At 33.9% G+C, this 24,147-nt stretch overlaps 3 protein-coding genes across 3 annotated transcripts; 1 reads left to right on the top strand and 2 right to left on the bottom strand.

The window, feature by feature from the left end:
* Positions 1-809: 809 nt before the first annotated feature.
* Positions 810-6,126, top strand: LOC127092105 (uncharacterized). The gene is made up of 9 exons (XM_051030914.1): positions 810-1,108; positions 1,190-1,263; positions 1,361-1,441; positions 1,590-1,682; positions 2,135-2,254; positions 2,572-2,643; positions 3,268-3,345; positions 5,371-5,622; positions 5,806-6,126. Exons 1-8 carry the CDS (start codon positions 1,021-1,023, stop codon positions 5,560-5,562), a joined length of 798 nt encoding a protein of 265 aa, XP_050886871.1. The 5' UTR covers positions 810-1,020; the 3' UTR covers positions 5,563-5,622; positions 5,806-6,126.
* A 2,716-nt stretch (positions 6,127-8,842) lies between these two features.
* Positions 8,843-11,843, bottom strand: LOC127094048 (uncharacterized). The gene is made up of 6 exons (XM_051032918.1): positions 11,796-11,843; positions 10,337-10,573; positions 10,247-10,255; positions 9,858-9,969; positions 9,576-9,697; positions 8,843-9,490 (listed from the first exon to the last, which is right to left on the bottom strand). The coding sequence occupies exons 1-6, from the start codon at positions 11,841-11,843 to the stop codon at positions 8,843-8,845; spliced, it is 1,176 nt and encodes a 391-aa protein (XP_050888875.1).
* Positions 11,844-13,289: 1,446 nt separating this feature from the next.
* LOC127092104 (dolichyl-diphosphooligosaccharide--protein glycosyltransferase subunit 2) lies at positions 13,290-21,141 on the bottom strand. Its single transcript, XM_051030913.1, has 20 exons — positions 20,979-21,141; positions 20,764-20,896; positions 20,322-20,514; positions 20,119-20,208; positions 19,593-19,655; positions 19,307-19,376; positions 18,785-18,849; positions 18,426-18,480; positions 17,634-17,761; positions 17,419-17,534; positions 17,211-17,280; positions 16,272-16,376; positions 16,055-16,144; positions 15,806-15,954; positions 15,484-15,595; positions 15,318-15,401; positions 14,787-14,867; positions 14,470-14,694; positions 13,778-13,900; positions 13,290-13,565 (listed from the first exon to the last, which is right to left on the bottom strand). The coding sequence occupies exons 2-20, from the start codon at positions 20,892-20,894 to the stop codon at positions 13,449-13,451; spliced, it is 2,067 nt and encodes a 688-aa protein (XP_050886870.1). The 5' UTR covers positions 20,895-20,896; positions 20,979-21,141; the 3' UTR covers positions 13,290-13,448.
* Positions 21,142-24,147: the final 3,006 nt, after the last annotated feature.

Here is a 24,147-nt window from a genome sequence, read left to right as displayed (position 1 = left end):
CCCCCCTTCTAGATCCGTGCCATAGTCTAACACGTCAGCATTTGGCCGAACCATCTGAGTAACCTCCTCTAACCCAGCCTCCTCAACAACAACAACAATCGGATCTGCAACCTCCTCAACCACTGAATCAACCACTCCATCAATAACAATAACAATATTTGGCACCACCTCATTTCTGGACTGCTTTACTGACCATATTGGTCAACGTCGAGTGCTACGAGGTGCCCAGAACTGACCATGCTCAGCCAACTGCTTCTGGTGTGAACCGGTTGGGGCCACTCGTCCAAAGGTGTTTGGGAATACTCAACCTCAACACTCCTGACATCCCTAGCCTAGTCTACCGCTCGATCAACAACTCTCCATGCAATAATGTCGTCTCTGCCTCTGTATTTCACTGCAAAAGAAAGAAAAATTTAAAAAAATTATTAGCAACTACCGAAAAATACAAAGTTTTGGTACGTACCGGAAATTTTAAAATCTAAGGTATAAATATATACCGGAAATTTTAGAATTTCCGATACAAAATCAAATTTTTATAACTATCGAAAATTACGAAATTTTTGGTATATTCAATATGATTTTGTATCAGAAATATTGAAATTTCGGGTAAATATTTCATGAAAACATCAAAAAATTTAAAATTTCTAGTACAAAATACTGAAAATTTTAAAAAATTCGGTATAGTTACTCATTATTTTTGAAAATTTTGAAATTTGTTTTAAATTTTGGGTATCGTCCTATACAATGTTTTATTTTCATAGGCGGTGGAAAGATATCATATCTAAATAGGAAGTGTCAAGTTAAATGCACTTATTTCACTTCAATTTCATCCACGTAAAAAACAACAACATTTCTCATATTTCTCGAATCTTTTTCTATGCTCACAACCAATCATATCATAGATGAAATATAATCGAGTTAATTGAATTGAATTGGATACTATTGATAATTCAATTTATTCAGAATCTGTTTATCTATCTATCTTAATAGTTAGGAAGTTGAAAGCCTCAAGCACGACGCATGGAGAACGTTCCAGAATCTTCATCGAAAGGAACCAAACGCCGGCGAACTGAGAGTTCCGATGCCGGAAACACCTCATCATCACTCGGTACACAATCCTCTCCTACTATACACCTATATTTCTCTTTATTCATAGCTCATATTAATCTCTATTGCATTGATTTCGCAGAGAACGATCTTACATTCTCTGATACGCTTATTGCGCTTCGAATCATGCGAGCTCAATTTCCCCAAATTCTCAATGTAACAATTAACTATCTCATTTCTTACTCTCCCTGTGTATTTTTATGAATTAATAATTAATCATAATTTAGTTTTGATTATTGATGCTTATTTCTAGGTTTCGGTTGAACCGTTTATATTGAAGTCTCAATTGTATAGCAGTGTGAAGAACAGAACACAAGTGGATAGGGAATTAGAGGTCTGTTTAGGGATTTTTTGTAATTTTAATGTTTGTCATTTGCAACTACTACACATTAGTGTTTTTTGTGCTTATTTAAGCTCTTAAATTTTGATTGATTAGTTAATGTGGTGATTTGTATTATGATATATTTGTTTATTTTTGGCAGTCTCTTCGGAGGGATAAAGTGCTTCGCCTTTTTAAATTAAATACTGGACAAGATGATCATGCTGTAATGTTTTTGGATGATTACCTAAAACAGGTTGGTTTAATAGTATATACTAACTCTATATTAGCCCTAACTCATTCTTACAAAATCGACTTACAAGATGAGAATTGCCCCCACTTAATACATATATTGACGGACTGTTTCTCATCCGATGTGAGACTCTTAACACACATGTCTCTTGCACAAAGCTAGACATCTAGAGTGTGACTCGGGTTGTCGGATAGCAGAAACCTGATAAGAGGTAGCCCAACGGATCTTAGATGAATTTTGATGCCATCTTATGGCATTCACGATGGGACCTAAACTGCCCTCATTTTGGATATTTTATTTCATTATAGTTTGAGAGTTTGAGGGCTACCCAACTGGCCTCATATTGGATATTTTATTTCCTTTCCTTTCCTTGGTCATATTAGTATGACCGATTTCAATTTTGAAGGATTATTGATGAACCATCATGTTTATTTTTTCTTACTGCTTATGCATAGATAGATCGTGTTTTTAAAAGAATGGAAGGAAAGACACGAGCAGAATTTGAAGTTTTTGAGTGGTTCAAAATTCATGTCCTAGATTCGAAGCTGGAAACTGGCATTGAGCATCAGGAGCTTGTAAGTAAGATATGCAAACTAAGCATATACTGTTTAATCATTTACGCTTCTGCTCATTACACTGTCGACTCATCAAAAATCTTTGTAATCTTGCAACTGTCTGACTTTGGGAGAGTGCATACGCACAATAAGAAAATATGGCATGTCTACCTATATATATTGATGCATATTAAATACTTATATCAATTTCAAGACATTTTTTCCAGTTGGCCATGTTAAAGTCTTTGATTTTAAATCATGTAGGCTGGTCAAACATATGTTTCACAGGATATTTACTAAATGAGTTTTGATGCTGATGGTTGTTCATTTGGATGCAGTGCTCACTTTTGTCACTTGGGGGAAAGGTGAAGGACAGTCACATCTCCCTTCTAATTAATGCAGGCGTCATTGTAAGTGAAATGGATTGCAACAATACTCATTTTGGTTGTATTCAAACACTTTTTTGAAACAGTCACAACTTTGCTTGGAGTTTTTAGATCATATACAAGCCTTTTCAACTTCACTTCCTGTAAATTGTTAAGTAAACTTCATATTTTTTTTTGCCAACTTGGTTTACAATACCAGCATAAATAGCATTTACTTTACGATACCAACATTCGTGGGCTTTTTTCTACATGAAATCGTTGATTTATTTAGACATCATTGGAAATCCTTCAAGTGCTTTTTTTTGGGTTTTTAACCATTAACATTGAACGTTATCAGCTGCATCGAGAATCTTGGCGCCTCTCTTTATCTTATTTCATGCTTCTAAGTCCTACAAGACGATACAAACGTTCCCTTTAATTAAGCATATTTATAGTATCCTGCGTATGTTGATTATTTGCCTCTTTAATTTACAACGTCTTGGATTCTTTATCAACACAAATTTCCCTATTACTTTAACACAGATGTGATTCTTCTGTAGTTTTGTTTTATGTTGATTATGTCCTCCTTCTTTTTAGTTTCATCCACAATGTATATGAATATATGTTCTTTTCGTTGAGTACATAATAATTTTGGTGCATACTTTTCAGACCAGGCAACTTATTGATCCAAACATGTATTGGATAGCAATTCCAAATATTGGCTCACTTCTTAAAGGTCTTGTCCAGGTATGAATATTTGATGTCTACCATGTCTTTATGTCTGGATGCTTGCTATATAGTTCAATGTATATTATTCATGGTCATCTTATAACTTGATACAAAAGACTAAACTCTAACTCATATTTATAGCGATACAAGACTTCTTATCCTAAATAATTAGGGAAAGCAAGAAATAAATCATAACAATAACTAAGTAATATGGTAACTAATCTTAGGAGATAATCTAAAATACTCTAAGAATAGAAACTGGTTTTAGGAGATAAAATACACTAACATAATTATATCAAATGATATTATTTGTATATTATAAGATATTTTCTAACCTTCTAATATAGAGTAAATTGATAATATAAGAGAGAGAGAGAGTGCAAGTCTCCAACCCACTCCCACTCCCACAAACCCCCATCCCTCCCTCCTCTCTCCTCCAGCCTCCGCCCCCTTCGTTAAATCCTCTCTATCATTTTTTGTTTTTGGTTCCAAACCGCACCCTCTGAAGCGATGTGGACAACTACATTTGCAGTTCCTTGATTGAATACAAGAGCGTCACTCCCCATGATGCCCGTCTGAACTCCAACCTTCGGTGTGTGGCACCACTTGATTCATTGTTAGAATTCTGCCACCAATAATCCCACATATTTCTGGTTTGTTTCGGTTGATGCTTCCATTAAAGACAGGTTGACCCATGACATTCGAGGCCTTGGATCGGTGAGGGACGAGTGTGTCAACATTGGGTATAAGAAGAGCCTTCTCAATAAATCTGATTGTGTTTTATAGCCATCACTGTTCTTAATTTTTGCTTTAATGCAGAATTAGAAAATACAACTAGATCTTGTTTTCTTTAAATCTTTTGGACCACAAGTTTGATTTCAAATCACATTTTGAACCAATTTTTGTGACATCTTTTATGGAATGTAAAATGTGATTCTTACTCGAGTCAAGCTGAATCAAAGCCATATGTACTGCTTTTAGTGGTTTAATCATAGGCTTTTTTACTTATAGAAAGTGGCTCCAGAGATGGCTTAAGTAATTAATTGACCAGTTCTTGGTTAAATTGCAGTCTTGTTGAAACTTTTTTCCCTGGTTAAGTTCTGCAATCCTGCTCAAATCCTCTTGAGAGATTGAAAGAGGTTGTGGCAGTAGAGGGAGTTTGCGGCGTTTCAGGAAGAGGGTCAGGGTGGCTGGGAGATGGGTGGTGGTAGAAAAGAGATGGGGGAGACCAGAGGAGGTGGCGGCGCGCTGGTGGAGTTAGAGTGTGGTAGGAGGAAGCATTTTTTACCCCTCGCATGTCAAATTTTTATGCATCACTTGTAGGTGGTGCATTGTATAACCCTCCTATTACTCATTCGTGTAATATGTTTGATTTTAGTACACATACTTCAATTGTTTGTTCAGTACTTGAACACATGTTGCTATTTCTTTTGGAGGGGCATTGTGCTGAAAAGGAGAAAGTTACTAGTGAGGGGTGTAACTAAACCTCAGACATATCTGAAAGGTGGGTACCTCAAAATTGAATGCCAGTCTCACTTGCTCGGATCAATTTAGTTTTGAAGAACAATTATTCTTTCTGCCAGTTTCTCTTGAGAGAGCTTTGGAAAACAAAGAGTGACTATTTTTCCAAAATAAAGCTGAAACAAGCATTAAAGTCTTACAAATTTCAAGCTCACAAGGAAGTAAATATTAGCGAGTTATCAGCTGAATGAGTCATCATATAGATTACATCCTAATTCGAATCACTGTTAGGTTGAGCTTGAATTGTTAATCATCACTACACATGCGGGCAAATAGTCCATCTTTGAAGTCTATTGCCTGTAATATTTATTCTAAAGAGTGTCTGGTTGATAGTTTGTGCGGGTTGAGTTATTTCTTTCTAGCTGGGGTATGATTTGGGCAGTCATTACACTTTCCTATTTGTACTTCTTCAGAATGAGAGAGGCCCAGTTTTGTTCTTTCCTGTAAATTTTATAATTTGTGTATTTTGATCTTTAGGTTATATATTCATTATAATGAATTTTCTTTAACTTTGTTGTTCAGGGAAGGAAGGAAATTATTTCTCTTCTCAGCAGGCGTCAATATAAGGAGATGATGTTGGCCGTTTTGGAAAAGAAGCGTCTTCGAATGTCTCCACTCGATATGAGATTTCATCTTCGTGATTTGATTGGTTCCGGTCATCTCAGAAGTGACCAGACTCCAGCTGGTATAATTATCAGAGTATCAAAAGATTAGAGGTCCAGAAAGTCATAGATTTACTTGGATTCATGAATTGATTTGTCTGCTGCTTTTTAGGTGAAATATCATATTTTTTTTCTTTTGAATGGTTAAGGAAAAAGTTTAAGATTCAGCAACTACTTTCAACATTCAACAGCTATCGAAAGTCTCCTTTCTCAAAGTGCAGTTATATAATTCAGTTTCTATAAATCTTCATGGTTTACTAAAAGTCTAAAACGCTTGCATTTATCTAATTTTCAGGTTACAGCTTAATTGAGGCAATCGTCTGACTGCCGTGCTTTCATAGCTTCTACAACAAATGTACTTACATTATTATTGGTGCTGGGCATTATTTATGCCTATAGTATTTTTTTTTTCAAGTATTCTTCGTAGTCGTATTTTTTATTTGCGATTAGCAATATAGTTGTAGCTTTTAAATTATAATTTCGTACTAAATACTAAAGAGTCATAAGAATAGTAAATTTGCATTTAAAATGCATTTAGTAATTATCAGCCATTAAGTTGTCTATTTTTAGATAAATAAGTTTTGTGACAAGTGTTATTAAATTTCACATTCTTTTACTAGAAGTGTTATTAAATTTGTTATGGCAGCTTCTCTGTCACTCTGTCATTGTCATTATTAAGTGTATGTTCAGTTACTAATTTTTTTTTCAGGTAATCTGTATATGTGTATATTAGCTTTCGTCAGAGGAAATAGACTGAATGATTAAAATTATGGATGGAAAATTTTAAAAAATAACTATTATTCAAAAGAATTTTTTGTATGACTAACATGGAATTATGGACTATTTACAAGGACCCCTAACATTTTTTAAGCCTAAATTTTATGAGAAGTGTTGTTAAATTTCATATTTCTTTAATATGACAAATATATTCTATGAGAAGAATTTCATATTGAATTTCAATGTCTATAAAAAATTTCAAAATTTAAAACTATGTCTTATGGAACTTAAATTTCAAAAGGCGTATAAATTCTTTTCAAGATTATACTTTCAAAATATTTAAATAGATTCAAAATTTAATATTCTAAACATATTTGTATTTCAAGAACTCTAATTTTCAAATAAATATTGATGCAGTATGAATGTATTTTTTAAAAAGAATATTATGAAGGAAAAAAATGTAGAGTGAGGGTGTGTTAGAAAAATGGTGGTGCAAGTAAAAATCTCATTATTTGATTTTAGGTATGTTAATTTCTTTTAGGCGATATTTTCATTAGATTGTTGGTGAGCATTTAACTTTAGAGGTTAAAGATAGTGCACGTCAGTGTAAAGAAATATTACACTTGACATCCCATCAAAGTATTTTATATTGTCAAATCATAATAATATTTTAAAAATAAAAATGTGATGTGGCGGGATACACGGGTATTTTAAAAATAAAAATGTGATGTGGCGGGATATACACGGGTCTTATTGATTGACAGTGTAAAATTATTTTATACTGTCAGTGCATATTCATTTTTCTCTTAACTTTAACACTCCTTAATTAAACCTGACACTCCTTATAATTTCATATTTTCGGAACTTATTTTGATTATATTTTGAATCAAATTTATATTTGAAATTTTCGATAGATGAAATGAAATTTCTGTTATGAACAAAATTTCGATAATGTATTTTAAATTTCTGGTATATCGAAAATTTCATAATTTTAAATATGTTTTAAATTTTTTAATGCTATCATATATTAAAATGGCATAATTTCATAAAATGGCAACACGTGAAAATATTAAAATGTCTTTAGATTTTAGAGATTCATCTCGGGACGTACACCAAACACACACTACCTAGGCCAATCTTGAGTGACGTTCTTGGAGTGTGTCTTTTTTTATCTGGAGATGTATCTTCGGAATCTGTCAGTAGATGCATCTTCGTAGCATAGTGAAACAAAAACATAAACAGAAAACTAGAAAATTGTATTTTGACAAAATAAAATTAGCTTCATAACATAGAATCAGCATTACATAGGTGATGTTAACATAAAATCAGATATTACATTTCAATATTCAAGTGGATACTTCAACATCTTCATATATCTTCGACCGATCTTAAAATCGTCGCTTCCAACTCGATCGAAACTTTTGTTTCGAAACGGAAAAATGTATTTTATATAGCTCTTACATCTGCATTCGTCTTGAGTTCATAGTTGTTGAACCCAATCTTGTTTTCGTTGTTAATTGATGATGAATGGTACTCGAGCTTCACAATTTTTCGATTATCTTCGTAAGGTAGAAGATATGCACTTTGTATTGTAGATCTGCAAAATATGTGTACTCATCGATCTTAAACTTTCGTCGAATGTCGCGTTAGAGAAGGAGTCATTTGTGACATATCAGATGATGTTTATTTGTGACATTTGCGACATTTTCTGTTTGTATAAAATAAAAAACAAAGACATAAATTTATAGAAGTTGTCGAGAAATGTGGACCTCAAAAATTATATCATGTATCAGTGTTGGTTTCGGAGATACATTTTCGGTACCACCCTATCATCTTATTCTAAAGATACATCTTCGCCTCTCCTGAACCAGGGAGAAAACAGAACTTGTGTGTTTTGTTTGGGAAATGAACAACTTTTTTGACAAATATCAAAATGTATTAAAATATTTGAAAGTGTATATATTACAATTCATCAATATTAATATACAGTTACATACACTTAATTGATGATGAAAAACTAAAATGAATCGAAAGATTTGTCGTCGGCTACATCTATAAGTATGAGTGGCACCCCCTTTGACTTTTATGCATTTGATTCTCTTTCAATGTTGCTCAGTATGATGAACTATTGCATCCTCTCCACAAATTAGTTCATCCAAGTCTCGACTTTTGTTGTTGAATGAGTCGTCCACTCCACTAATGTAAGTGGTATAAGGCATCCCGACTTCAAATAAACTTGAACAAAGTGTCGTGATTTTGAAAGTCATCCAATACACATAATATGATCATTTGGATTTTGAAGTGGGGCGGTGCGTAGTGGGAAAAAAGTTTCTGAAAAAATCGTATTTTGCAAGATCAATACACACTCTATCATGCAGACTTGCTATGATATGACTCATTTCAGGGAAGCACATTCATTTTTCCTCTGGTGTCAGTCCACTAATGCAAGGAACAAGAGACTCATAAAATGAATCAAAATTTTCTTTCTTTTTGTAAAGTCATGTGTATGATTCTTTATGGGTCCTCAATTCATGGATACGTTGATGACAGACAAGTGTGTGATCATCTTCTCCTTTACTAGCATCTCGTATTTGTGCATAAAAAATAGCATCTCCTCAATGAATGGAATTTTGGTATAAGGGTGAAAGATGTGGTTTGTTAATGCGAGCTCCTTTAAAAACACTTTTTTGAGATTTTGGAGTTGGTGAGTCCGAAAAAAATTTGTCAACATGTTCAAAATACGAAGGAGACTGCACCGTTGAATTGTCACTCGATGTAGGCTTGACCTTCTTCAGAACACCTTTTATTTTTACCGGTTGAGACGGTGGTTTCAAGTCAGTGGTTTCCGAATAAGCAATCTTCCTCAATTGTTCTTTAATGTGGAGTTTCATATTGTCATTGACTTTCAAAAGTAACTCTTGTATCACTTCCCATTTGATCAAGATAGTTATCTTCGATTTACCGTCTTTCATGACACCACCATCATCAAACCTAAGCCTTTTCCAATGACTACAAACTTCAATTATTCTTAACGGGTTACCAAGTTTCACCTTCTTTGCTATAAAACGAACATATGGGAGACCATAGGTTTTCAAAATTGTGTAACCATGCTTTACCGTATTGGAGCCTACATTATCGGCTCGTTTAGCTTCGTGAAAAATATAATTCAAACCTGCTGGAGATATGTTGCCGACCAATTGAGCATAAACATTGTTGTCTTTAAATTTGTGTTCCAAAACTGTGATGCTCCGATCAAAGGAAGTCTTTCATGACACCATCATCATCAAACCTAAGCCTTTTCCAATGACTACAAACTTCAATTATTCTTAACGGGTTACCAAGTTTCACCTTCTTTGCTATAAAACGAACACATAGGAGACCATAGGTTTTCAAAATTGTGTAACCACACTTTACCCTATTGGAGCCTACATTATCGGCTCGTTTAGCTTCATGAAAAATATAATTCAAACCTGCTCGAGATATGTTGCCGACCAATTGAGAATAAACATTGTTGTCTTTAAATTTGTGTTCCAAAACTGTGATGCTCCGATCAAATGATGTTGTATCTCATAATACTGGTTTTGGATCATTTGGTTCATAGAGTCTCAATCTCTACATAACCCCCCTTACTATTTCCCAACCAATTCTTCAATTTAGCATGGGCAAACTCAACTCGGTTTGTTGTTGTATTCCCAATGTGTCTAACCTGATCGGTCCATGCACAAACAATTTTCTCCTTCACCTGGTCCAGAATTGTGCTTTCAATATAATTTAACAAATCTGGATATTTCTCGCACACCTTTCTGAAATGTATAACGAAATCGGAAAATAACTCTTTAGTAGAAGAATTTACTATAATCGCCCATGCATCCATTATTTTTTTCCATTATCACACCCGCCTTCATCATTTTTCCATCTTCGACCTTTATCTGTTTCGTCCCTACCGCGGGTTTAACCCGACTTGTCACATTCTTTGTTATGTGATACCTACAAAGTAATGCATAAGAAATAGGAAATACCTTTGCAACCTAATTCGTCAAAGTGGTATCGCAGTTAGTAACAATTACTTTCGACATCTCTTATTGATTCTTCAACATTTCTTGACACACCTCTAAGGTGTAAGTAACATTCTCCTCTTTTTCGCTCTCTAGAAATGCAAACTCAATAGAATAGGTCTTCTCAACAGAGGTAGCACCTACCATCTCTAATAGTGGAAGTTTGTACTTGTTGGTCTTGTACGTTGAATCAATGATGAGTACAGTAGGAAACGTGTTGAGCAACTTGATGGAATGAGAATAAGCCCAAAATATATCTCTAACGATTACTTCATCTCGCACGTTCGGTGCCTAAAAACATAATTGTTATCATCCAAAATTTCAATAGTTATTGCATTCCACTTCTATCCCCCCTTAGTGCCTTTTTATTTTTGTAGCGAATATTATACACTTGCTTGATATTTGAGATATTTTCGGGTCTTTTACATTTCAAAGTTGCAAGTATGTTTTTCGGTTGAACCAAATTCAATGTCAGGTATGAAACGCGTTCCTTCTCTTTCTGCATGAGGCGACACACAATTAGATGATCGGCTAACTTTTCACACAAGTCATGGTTATGTAAACCACATATGACATTAAATCTCCATTTCTTATTTGACAACATATAACCACACAACTTAAAGGGAAACTCACATTTTCTTGAACCGGCGTTATCTCATTTAAAATTTCGTAAAAGAGGTATATATTTCCCACTTCTTTCACATGTCATTCTCACAAATGCACATCTTCTATCTGAACCGTTATCGGACCTTCCGATTACCACACCAAATCCCAGTTTTGAGGGCCCTGTACGAATCCATTGAATCATGTGATCATGAAATTCAAACTCTTACTCGTTTTTAAATTGGTTGCCAACATCTACCTCCTTCACAACAAGACTACGAAGAATAAGAACAGACGATCTACGGAGATGCACCTTCGAAAGAGTTCGTACAGAATTCAGAGATGTATCTTCGGATTAGACGAACATTTTTCAGCTAAAAAACAAGACTAATGTGAATAATGAAGCTTAAAATAAATGATATTTGCCTGGTATTTCATCTTCTTTTACTCCCTTTAAAGTGATGAAACGCAAGAATGAAGATTTGGAGTGAAAATGTGGATTGAGAATGAAAGAGTTTTTTAAAATGGTTTGGAGTGGAAAACAAATATGGGTATGTGATCATGCGGGTGAGTGTTTTATCAACTTATTTCGGAGATACATCTCAGAAAATATATGACATGCAAAGGTGACAAAAATTTCAATATCCTGTCCCAAACCTCCATAGATGCATCTCCGAAATATCCATTGGGTTGCTCAAATATCAATATATTTGTTAAAAATATCTAGAGATCATCTCCAGAATAATTTTTTGTTTAATCTAGGGTGACACTCATTTTGTGCGTCATAAGATGGTTCATAGTACGTCTGGAGATGTATCTTCAAAATTTGAATGACATTTTCGATTTTGCATAATGTGTTTTTCACCCCTATAGGATGGGATAAGAAATTCTCCTATAATTTTGTATATACCTGCTTAATTAATATTACATGTTCTAAAATATGTGTCTCTTTATACATAATAGTGGAATCCTGAACTACATGGAGAATTTTTACTCTTTAGGTATAGGCTTTATGATATAAACCTCATTTAAAAACCCTCTTTGAAAATTTAAAACATTCTATAAAAAGTGATATGATTAATAGATACCAGAATTATCGATAGTGATTACGAACGACACGATCTCAGACGGTTTGATCGGAGCGGCCACCTATCGCACGAGAAGAGGGGGCGGAGCGCCGTTTAAAAATGTAAGCAATATCGCCACAAACACGAATCGCTCCCTGGGCGGAGCAGTTTTTGTCAAGAATTAAGAGTTCTGAGCAGCAATAATGGAGAAAAGTTTTTGTCAAGAATGAAGAGTTTTGAGCAACAACAGTGGAAAAAATGAAGAGAAACATATACAACAATGAATAATAAAGAGAACCCGACAAAGACAAAGGATGTAGAGAGAGAAAAAAGAATATGAAATAAAAAAGTGGAGGCAGATAAATATTTAATGAATAAATAATTACTACTAAACAATTGAGATAAAAGAGGGTTGAAAATTTTTAAAATATTCAAAACCCCAAGTTATCGATAGTTGTATACTACATAACATATCATGCACTAATACATACTAGTGCTCCGTCCGGCCTTATTTAAAAGCAAAATTATTCTAATATTTTTTACTTTAAATATAAGCAAATATCAATAAATTTATATGTATTTAATGTCTTTATTCCAAAAGTATCTCTGTATTAATTACTTAATATTGTTAATGGAAAACAATTTAATTGAGGATATATTAGTAATTGTATTATCTCTCATATAAAATCAAGAAAATTAAATACACTTCATTATATTTCTTAATAAACTTAAAATTTATCTTTTTTACTTATAAATATGACATCTTTGAAATAGAATAAATAATAAAATGATAAAAATTATAATAATAACTAATCCTCTTAAAAGTCTTTTATTTATAAGCAATAATTTTTAAATTATTTTTGCCTTAAATATAAGTAGATATCAATAAATCTAAGTGCATTTAATGTTTTTATTCCAAAAATATTCTTATAAAAAATTAAATGTACTTAACTATATTTCTTAATAAATATAAAATTTGACTTATAAATCAGATCGGAATAAAATGTTTATCTTTATTCTTTGATATTTGATTTCATATATATATATATATATATATATATATATATATATATATATATATATATAATATATATATATATATATATATAATATATATATATATATATATATATATATATATATATATATATATATAAAACCGCTCCGTTATCGAGGATTAATAACTCTGATGATACCGGATAGTGTACAATGAAGATGCATGATCCTACCGTGAAAGAATAAATGGATTCTCGAATATGTGAAGCCTATACCACATAACATCTAAGGGAGATAGCATATGCTTAAATAGGTTGTTTGTGTCCATGGCTTCATCAGAATAAATCAAGTTAAAGCTCTCCTCGTGCAATATAATGATCTCTAAATTTGTCAGATCACATGATACAACAAATGTCCTACAAAATTTGATTAGTACCATTTCTCTAAAGGAAAAACTTAAATACTCCTATCTCTTTATAAATAGACATTATCTGATTCGCTCATGCAGATTTCAACTTGGACGATGTTAACGCAAGATAAGAAAGAATCCTGTGTCCGAAAAACATTGTAAAAGCTCCCAAAAGGCCAAGTGTTTTGAGTGTTGTAAATAGGTCCAGCTGCACATGAACAAAAATGACAAGGGTAAGTACTTCAGAGAAAAAATGGCTGAAGCTAACAACATAACACTGTTCTATGAAAACTGCCAGGGATGTTACCAGCTCTGATAATGGAGTATATATTACACAAACACAACCAAATAGAAGAACTTGACTAAACCAAGTTTAATTCGAACATATAACAATCTTATATTAATGTAAAGTGGACATACCTTCAACCAGAAAAGTACATAAAGCAACAGAATTGCAGCAAGACCAAGATGGAAAAGGGTGGCAAATGTGGCGGGTATTGTTGAACCAGGGAAATTCTTCAGGCTCACCCCCAAACGTAACAACTGGAAATGATATAAAAAGGAGCATACATCATTAACTACTAAAAACTAAGGTACACCAAATAAAAAGAACATAAATCAGCATAACATCATTGAATGCAGGAGCCAAAAATTCCCTTCCACTTTTTCTCTTCTAACTTTCTATAAATATAAAGTAATATACATACATATAAACACATACAACTGCATTCCTGGACCAGCAAGAAACAAATTAAGTGCAAATAACCTAGAGGCGTTATTAGACCAGGCCCCAAAGAGGCCTAATTTTATACAGATAACACTTAAGCAGCATCTTCAAAATACTACTAGGCCAAATTTTGAAATTATTTTCCTCGTATATCATGAAACACAGCTCTAATCCTTAGGGGAGAATTTGCTTACTAAACTAGCACAAGATTATATTAATAGAAGTAACTTTCCCATTAAATTAAATATCATGTCTAAATAACCAAACCATGTTTTTCCACTCCACTTCTCTTATTTTTCCCAATTTTATTCCCACCCCCTTTTATTAAATAAGCACAGCACATCTGTGTTTCTCTCTGGTGAGAAAGAATTATAGTTAGGCTTACCCCAACCAAAAAGCCGATGAATGGCAAAAGGATCAAACCCAGAAATACGAGCGAAAGTTTCTGGGGTGGTCGCTTTTCAGGAGCCCTGAATAAGTGGATAATTTCTGCTTTGGGCCCATATCTTGAGTAAGGATCAACAGGTGGTGGAGGAGGACGCGCTGCTTTCTCGGGAGCTTCTGGAAGATCTAATTCTACATGACCCAGTAGTCGTGAGAAGGAGTTTTCCTGAAATAAAATATCTTTTTTCAGATTGCCTGTACATTACACTAGGGGAAGAGGGTTGGGGGTAACTTTAAAGTAGGAAGTTGTGCACATACCATGACAGCATCACCAACAGTCAGCTCAATGTCATACTTGCCAGAGAGATAAAAAAGTTTTTCCACCAAGCCAAGAAAATCCTAAGAGCCGGAAAAAAAAAAGGAAAATTGGAGGAAGATGAGAATCAGAATAATATACATCCTTCCTAGGGTAAATTCTTGGATAGAAACAAACATAACACCTAGTTTTACAAACAACCAATCACAACTTTTTTATTAATTAAAAAATAAAACTAAAAGTTGATCTATCCTTCATTATCACGCAACTACCACATGATTCCAATTAAAAAAGAAATTAAATTTAAAATTTTCTCTCTCTTTATTAGTTGTTTTTAAGAATATGAATATATGTGTGTTTCCATTCAAGTATTTCTCCCTTTCCAGATATGTAAGGGAAAAAAATATTATAAGCAGCTATTGTAACCAAACTCAAAAACAGAGTGATTTATTACACAATGTAACTACTTGAACAAGTACTAAAGGAGAGATTGTTAAACCCAGATAATGAGATATGTGATAAGAGATACTTACAAATGTGATCTCAAACTTTTTGCCAGTATTTCCAACTAAAAAAATGTGTTCAATCTTAGATTCATGTTTCAACTTTAAAATTGCCTGCCCAACAACAACAACAAAAATTCTAAATAGAGTATTGAAATGACATTCATTCACAAGGTTTTAAGAAACAACTGCAAACCTGATGAGGCTTGAAAACACGACCATAAGGAGTTTCCAATTGGAAAGAAAGCCTCAACTTCTGAAGGTGGTTAGCCGAGAGTGAAGCAACATCATTTCCAGCCAAATCTAGCCTGAAAGTTGTAAATGAACAAATTTGAAACATATGTGAAGCGGTTACAGCCAGGAATACAGCATTAAGATATAAGTTCAAATGAAACATATAATATAATGAAGAAAATCATGACATTATAACATCCTAATTAGAATCAAGAGTATCCTAAATAGCAAATATCACTGCAGAAAATTTACAAATAGAATACTAAACAAAAATAGAGACATACGTCTTATGGGTTTCAATATTTCCAAGATCACTGTCCAGAACTGCAATTTCTGCACTGCCAACTTTAATAACGCCGGTGACATATATTGGCACGTGAATTTGGCCTCCAGTAGCATAAACTTTGTCACTTTCAGAATCATGTAGAACAATCTACAAAGTAGGGTAAAATATTAAAACCAATAGGTTGAAACAAATATACTTGGATGCAACTGAAATGGAAAATATAAAACTAAATTACAGGCAGGAATACCTCCAAAACAAAAACATATGTTCCCACATCAACATTTTCTGGGAGGGTATCCAAGAAATGAAGTCCACTTTCTTGGTCATACTGAAGCTCCTATAGCATGCAAAAATTAAAGGTACCAGAAATAAGAAAGATTCCCAGTATACTTAACAATTGTATTATAGAGAAAATATTCTCATCTCACAACCCTAAAAAAAGCCAGTAAATCATCACCACTCACCTTGCTTTCAATAATAGCTGAATTTTTTGCACCAGTGCTAAAAGCTCGGACAAGCTTAACTGTCAGAGGTGGTGCATCTGAACCAAGAACTGTATTGACCTTGACCTGATTGATTTTTTAACGGTTATATGATATATTCTCAATAGCAAAAACTAAAAGAAATGCTGCACAAACGCACATCTAATAATGTGAGACACTACAACAGAAGATTAAAATTTGACCATGATTATCGGAATCTCACAATACACTGACTGGTATATGGATTTTAAACAATTAAATTCAATTTATACAAATTAATGTGTATCTATTTTGGAAATGAATCTCAGTGGGAATATCAATTCATTGTGGTGTATCTTATGAATTGTCACTTATCCCTGAATTGCCTGTTCACTTTTCACTATGGGTGCAACCTTGAAACAACACATGTTGCACAGCCCAATTTCAAAAAGGCCTGCTAGGCTAGTTCTTTTGCATTTATTTCTTTTTCAAATAACCCTTGAACACTGCTGTTTTGGTGCCCACTCCCTCCCACAAACAATGTGTTTTTTAATTCTTCCAGCCTGCATAGCATTTTGCACCCTTTCTACTTTATTCTTCTCTGTTTTTGGTTCCCTTGTCTTGTTCAAAGACAATGCTCTCTCTTTGATCCCCGCTCGCTCGCTAACTATTTGTTATGTTGTTGTTTTTTTCTTATGGCACTTGGTTTTACTTATAAATGTCATATTTATTTATCATGCGTCTTACGATTCATAGAGATTAGATTCACAATTTAGAAAATAGATTTTTCAATTCACGATTTGAATCTCGATTCAATAACCATGATTGGGACAAAAGGCCCAATGTACGCCATCAACATCTTATCACATTCCATGCTCTTAGAAAAAACCATTATAATACTAGCAAACTAAGGATTCTATATTCATTAACTTAGTTACATACCTTAAGCTGGCTTTTTTTGGTCAATGAATGGACTGTTTCAGGAAGTGACAATATCAATGGAATGGAAATTCTACACCAAAATAAGAAATCAAAGTTAAATATTATTGCTGAACGCTAGAGGCGCTGATATATCAGAACAGCAGAAAAGGGAAATATCTCCATGAAGCTGCAACTTCATATAACAAATTGTTTCTTGGAAAGCACTTACCTGTTGCTCTCAAAAAAGGATAATGATTCAACTTGATTGAAGAAGTCCTTGGCATCTCCTGGGATTCCAATGCCGAGGAAAAACTTGGCTAAACCTAGAATTGTATCCCCTGGAAGCTGGGAAACGCAAAGCCAAAACAACAACAACAAAGCAAAACATTAACACGAAATTTTAACATTAATAAATTAAATAGCAATTCCTCGTTTGTTACTCACATTTATTTTCCCAGAAGTTACTGCAGCAAACGCAGCAACCCCTCGAACAACTGAAGAAGTTGTGGAAAGAGAACCTTGATGCTCAGATCCTCTAACAGATTTCTCATCAAAATAAAATGCTCCATCATCTGAAATATGACATGTTCATATAAGTCTAATAAGATAAGGTATAAAGAATGGCAGGATAGTCTACGCAAGACACAAGTTTTAGGGAAACAAATCTAATTAGGTGGAATAGGGCAAAGAGTGTTCTTAATGCACAAGAGCTTCGAGAAAATTATGTCACTTGATGTCAATTGGCATTCTGCAGGACCAAAATGCACTACATAATTGAAAACATGCAAAAATCTCACCCCTACAAGACAAGTAGAATTTAATTGTAGGACTTTAAGATTTAAGAAATTTGAAGTGGTGTCTCCTCAGGATACTTAGTTCTTAAAGCAGGCCCTAAGTTTATCAATAATAATAAGGTCATGTTACATGCAACTGACAGAGGCAGTTAATCCAAGAGAAACCATCAATTCTAGTACACTTGCAGTCACACACTATAAGGTCCTGTTACACTTGCAGTCACACACTATCACCTTAGATCTTAAGGAGGTCATTGCAACTTACTTAACTTTTAAGCCCCCTCCTCCCAAAGTAAACCAAATAAGAAACAAGATTGATGAAATAAAATGCAAGAAACATGACATTATTGCTACTAAACCCATGCAAGATAATTCAAAGTTTATAAACAGACGTGAATATCTATCACTTAGAATGAGTTAAAAGTAAAAAAGCTTCACATACCATATTTCTCGATGCTGTCAAATAGCTTCACTATACCAATTTTTACTATACTGACCTGCCAATATGGGGCAAATATAAGATATTGATATAAGCGCCAATATAAAGGTATGTTGGTAAGATGTATTTAAAAGCAAGATAAGTATGTGAAGCAGAGGCTAAAATAGATATTCAGCTAGATGCAGCAACAGCACCAGTGAGTTAACTTTAGATTCACATTTCGCAATATGTCCCATAACATACGGCGCATAACACAATTTTGTGCATGAATTTTTGGTTAGTGTATGAAATTATTACTCGACTATAGAAGCTTTATAATAGTGAAGTAGTGAAGCAACCATTACAAAGATTCAGAACTTTACCTTATTCTGATCGATTTCAGAAGATGCAAGTGAAATCACTCCACCAAGAGCTTCAAGAGCTAATCCTGTGAAATACACAATGGATGATTATAATGTCAGGACAGATAAATGATAGGGATTGCAATCTTTCAAAGGAGCCACAGAACGCTAGCTTCGCCAACAAAAGTTTCATGTATTGAGAAAAAGTACCAGCCTGTTTATTTTAAGATCAAAAAATTTAATTTTTCATTTGATAAAAGTTGATTATTTTTTCAAGATTTTTTATGTCATGTATGCAGACACTAATCTCTATGTTCATAATCATAATTATAAAATTACAAAAAATAACCTCTTCAATTCTCTCTAATCTACCACACGCTCGTTGTTTCTCAGAAACTACTCAAAGTAGCTGTTCATTATATCAGTTTTCTCATTTTTCCGTTCAATATCTACAAAAGTGATTATTTTTCAGAAACTGGTTTTTTTCAATAACAAAAAGCAAACAAGCTCTAAGTATCAATGAATTTCCATACAAAATATTACCAGCGGCATAGGTACTAGAATCTGGGTTGTCAGAGCTGTAGCGCCATCTTCCATCACTTTGGCTTAGAGCCTGCCAAAATTGAAGGACGTGGAATCAAATATGCACAAGACAGTTTCAATTGAAATTGCAGAATGGTTGAGGTAGAATATGTGGAAAACTAATAAAAGTTGGGTGCAGATTTCATACTGAATTTCTTATCATCGACATTAATGTGGCCACAAGAGCAGTCACCAAAAAGCAACCTTAGTTTAATCTTATTTAATAGAAAACACAATAAGTACGAACCTTAATTGAATGAAAAACACCATTAGCATCAGTTAGAAGAACGTCAACATTTGAAGCCTGATCCTGCATACAAAGAAGGTAAGGAATGAGGACGATAATGGAACATCATATCGCATAGCAATCCAAAAATCACTCTGATATGAAACTTAATAAAGCGTTTATTCAACAAGTATTTTCCATGTAAGAACTTGTATACAAATTGTTTCTATCGAAGAGATTATTCGGGTGCACTCTGCATGAGCTGAAAAGCAACATAAAACAATAACCATCTAGAGGAGCTTATATAAATAACTTGAAAATAGCTTATAAGCATATCATAAGCCATTTATATAAGCTCTTACGAACAGTTACACAAGTGCTGTGTCATAAGTTAAGTCCAAATAAGTTCCTCCAAACAACCCCAAAAAAAGCAACGTGCCAAATATCTAGAAATGACATGGCAATATATTTTGTACATTCAAAATCAGTGTGAGTGCTTGACATAGCTCTCTGGGCTGAAAGAGTAAAGTAGAAACCAGATAATTACCTTTATAAGAGCCAAACTTCCTACTGAGTAGTATATGTCAAGCAAAGTACTTGCATCATGGACAGTGGCTTTAAGTCTTGAGGCAATATCCTTTACAGAAATAAATAATACTAGATCAGTTTTCAGCAAATAGTAAGCAACACCAAAGCTGCAACGAAATAGATATAATAACAATAATACACTGAAAAACAAAAATTGAATACCTTGAAAACCGCATCATCAACTTTGCATTTTAATATGCCATTAACTTTCAACGCATAGAACACATCCTTAAGAGGGGAAGAAGATGAGCCTAGATTTTCCAACACTTTCTCACAAGTGTCTTTGGTAACAATCGGCTTCTTCTCAATTGAAAGAATCTCAAAAACTCTCAGTGCCTCATACGCATCTTCTAAACTGATAACATAATAACATGCAACAACGAATCAATTACGCGATTAAATAAAATCACTACAAACAAAGCGATAATATAAATATAAATCTAAATATATTTCCAGATTCATGTGCATAGATCAGAAACAATCGCTTCATTATCATATTATTTAGGATTTGACGGAACCTAAAGAAAATAATGTAATGCAATGGATCGGAAATCGGAATGCGATTGAGTTGAAAATGAAGGTTTAATTAGGGTTTTGTTATGACCTCGGAGAGATTTCGGTGAAGAGGTTAGAAGCGGCGGATCGGTGAGAATCGGAGATCGGTTGGGAGATAGAGATGCAGAAGGGGAGAAGTAGCAGCAGGAGAAATGCTGCGCCTACTGCAGTTGTGGCCATTCCTGCGGAATAAGAAAGCAATGAATCAGAGAGAGATGAATTAGGTGAAATGCATTGAGACGAAGAAAAAGAAGAACAGATTACGTTGGGTGAGAGGAGATCGGAGAGAGTGGTTTGTTTCAGCTCGCAGGCGACGACTTCTACTGCTGCGTAATGTATATAGTTAATACTTAATTATACTGGCGTTGATTGTCGATTTTCGACATTTTTATTTTTATTTTTATTTTTTTGAAAAGGACAATCCTGTTGAGTTAGAGATAGTTTTTTTTTTCTAACTTTAATATTTTTTATACAATAAAGATAATTAATCTTGTCCAAACACACAAGGGAATTTCCATGATTTAGTTTAATTCATTCATGTCACAACAATTGATCTATATTACTAATTTAATAAAAACAATATTTTCAATAGAACAAAATTTAAGAGTATAAAACGGATAATATTTAATTAATGATTATACATAGTCTTAATTAATTAATACAATTAGAAGAAAAAATGATTTATATTGAATTTGAAAATGTGATTTAATTTTAAAATTTTAGATAAATTATTCTTACAAATAATTATTGGGGATGGAGGACAAATCAACCTTATATATATATATATATATATATATATATATATATATATATATATATATATATAGAGAGAGAGAGAGAGAGAGAGAGAGAGAAGAGAGAGAGAGAGAGAGAGAGAGAGAGAGAGAGGAGAGAGAGAGAAGCGAGAGAGAGAGAGAGAGAGAGAGAGAGAGAGAGAGAGAGAGAGAGAGAGAGAGAGAGAGAGAGAGAGAGAGAGAGAGAGAGAGAGAGAGAGAGAGAGAGAGTACATAAGGATTTGTTTAGGCAGTTCTCTAATCGAACTCGTTATGGGTATGTATGCCCTCAATTCTAATGCAAATTGATATGGTGTAATATATCTTACTTTGCAAATGTATGTATACAAGAGATATCTAGCAATTTAACCTTACAAACCATATGCTTGATGTTGATTCTACAACCTTTTCTTTTCTTGATCAAAGCTTGATCAAGTAACCAATAATGTTGCTTCGATTCACCGTCTCACACTACTTCTTTGCAATAAACCCCTTGTTCTTCAAAGCTTTCACTCGATCGAATCCCAAATGCGCAGTTGTTGAAACCCAAGATTTACCAATGCGATCCACCGTCCTACACTACTCATTTGCAAGAACCACCTGTTCTTCAATGACTTCACTCGATCGGATCTAGGTTGTGTAATCATGTCCAAAACCTTCAAATTAAATCATCTTGAAGGAAACCCCAACTCAGTTTTCTGATTTGAAACCCTCAAACTTCTCAAACCAATTTTACAGTACAATCAACCTAAATTGGACATTATCAACCCTAATCTAGATGGAACCTAATCAAAAAATGATTATGTGTAGTTTGATTGTGTGTATGTATAGAAAATGGTTGAAGATGAAGAGAATGCTTTGAAATCCTGGATCTGTATAGGTTTTACTCACTAGAAACCTTACTAGTAAATGATGCATGTATGAAGTATTTATATGCATGCATGTTTGGAGACAAAAGGAATGCAAAAGATTTTTAAAAATTGTGAATTTTTGAAAATTCGTGGCATAGATTGGCCTATGGAAGCCATGTGCTGATCTGTATAGGTCATGCATCGACCTGTGAAGGTCATGTGCTTCCTATATGTCGACCTGTAGAGGCGGTACATCTAGCAGAACCTGCAGGCTTTAATAATGCAGTAAATGAGTCAAACTATTAACTGGATGTGCCGACCCAGAGAAAAAAACGTCTTTTATGTGTTGACCTATAATATGCATGTGTTGACCTATAGCTTATTTTTTCACAAAAATTATTTTTGTTGCATAAAATCTTTTCTTGATGCATGAATATTTTCTAAACCATTTCTAAACATGTTGACATGCTTCCTAATGCTAAAATGCATAGTTAGAATTAGATGATACCGCTCAATGTACATAAACACTAAAGTATCCTAGTTTTGACTCATACAAAACACATTTAATGGAAAGTTACATTCACATACTCCCCCTTTTTGTTAATACCTTGGGATTGGCATTAATTTTGTAAAACAAATAATGTAATCATCTCTGTTGTTTTAACATGTTGGGTTGAAGAAGTTCAACATCTTGACCAACATGTCATGTACGATGTCACGACATCATGTCTGTGACATCGCACATGTGTAGAAAACTGAATTAATTAATTCAGTATATATTCTGGGATTAGTGAGGATATTTGGTGAATATCCTAACTCCCATGTGGAGGTCTTAAAGACTCAATCAGAATATATATAGGCTCAAAATAAGGAGATATATATGCAGAGATTTTAGGATTGAAGACCTTGATTGTAGCAGAAAGTTTCTGCTGACTTTGTAACAGCAAAGAACAAGTTTGCTGTGATTTCTGAAGGCCCAAATCCAGTTGGGTGATTAGGTTATAAATAGCATATTGTAACCTAGTTTTTGTAAGCCTCATAGAATGAAAATTTAGGGGGGGGTGTGAGGTAAACCTCCCAATCTGTGGGAAGGTTACCATGTGTTTCTCAGTGGTCAAAGTTGAGAGTATTTGTAACTCAAAGCCTGTAGGCAAGAGTGATTATGGTCTTGAATGAAGCTGTAAAGCAAGTTCAAGTTGTTTTAACATTACATTGTATTTGTAGTGATAGGAATGGAAACTGGAGGTTTCTATATAGGAGTTCCTAAGTATAGATTGCATTGGGGTAGGGATTAAGTGAAGAGTTGTAAACGGGGGAGTTTAACTCTGAATTAATACTACTGATAGTGGATCTTCTTCCTGGCTTGGTAGCCCCCAAACGTAGGTGATGTTGCATCGAACTGGGTTAACAATTTCCTGTGTTTGTTTTCCTTCAGCATGCTATAATCCTTCTGCCATAACACAGTCGGTATTCCAGTCTGCTTGTCAAGATGATAACAGACCTGGTATATAGCCTACTGTTTGAATGTCAATTAGAATGTTGTGACATTCATCATTAACAGCATATACTGAATACTAGGCAGGTTGGTTTCAATTCAGTAATTAAGTCTGGTCTTCAAGAGGATAACAGACCTGGCCAAAGGACCATTGTGAAACTGTCAAACTGGATGTCCTGACAATTCTTCCTGTAGGCTGATACTGAAGTAGAGACTGGTTGGTCTTTTACAGTACACTAAATTTAGCATAGTCAGTTTTCAGGAACATAACAGAATCAGCATGAGGTATATGTTCTGGCTGTCAAACTGAATGT

Source organism: Lathyrus oleraceus, chromosome 6 (assembly GCF_024323335.1).
Source record: "Lathyrus oleraceus cultivar Zhongwan6 chromosome 6, CAAS_Psat_ZW6_1.0, whole genome shotgun sequence".
In the NCBI taxonomy this organism is placed as follows: Eukaryota; Viridiplantae; Streptophyta; class Magnoliopsida; order Fabales; family Fabaceae; genus Lathyrus; species Lathyrus oleraceus.
This window is presented reverse-complemented; position numbering and strand designations above follow the sequence as displayed.

Excerpts from the sequence above, each read along its gene's own strand:
- LOC127094048 (XM_051032918.1), bottom strand. The coding sequence starts at position 11,843 with ATGTATAAAGAGACACATATTTTAGAACATGTAATATTAATTAAGCAG. Across the intron at positions 10,574-11,795 it reads ATGTAATATTAATTAAGCAG|GCACCGAACGTGCGAGATGA; the intron begins GTATATACAAAA and ends TTATGTTTTTAG. Across the intron at positions 9,491-9,575 it reads TTCGTTTTATAGCAAAGAAG|ACTTCCTTTGATCGGAGCAT; the intron begins GTGAAACTTGGT and ends GTGTCATGAAAG.
- LOC127092104 (XM_051030913.1), bottom strand. The coding sequence starts at position 20,894 with ATGGCCACAACTGCAGTAGGCGCAGCATTTCTCCTGCTGCTACTTCTC. Across the intron at positions 18,481-18,784 it reads CTGAAATCGATCAGAATAAG|GTCAGTATAGTAAAAATTGG; the intron begins GTAAAGTTCTGA and ends CCATATTGGCAG. Across the intron at positions 13,901-14,469 it reads TCATCGGCTTTTTGGTTGGG|TTGTTACGTTTGGGGGTGAG; the intron begins GTAAGCCTAACT and ends TATCATTTCCAG.
- LOC127092105 (XM_051030914.1), top strand. The coding sequence starts at position 1,021 with ATGGAGAACGTTCCAGAATCTTCATCGAAAGGAACCAAACGCCGGCGA. Across the intron at positions 1,683-2,134 it reads TGGATGATTACCTAAAACAG|ATAGATCGTGTTTTTAAAAG; the intron begins GTTGGTTTAATA and ends GCTTATGCATAG. Across the intron at positions 3,346-5,370 it reads TTCTTAAAGGTCTTGTCCAG|GGAAGGAAGGAAATTATTTC; the intron begins GTATGAATATTT and ends TTTGTTGTTCAG.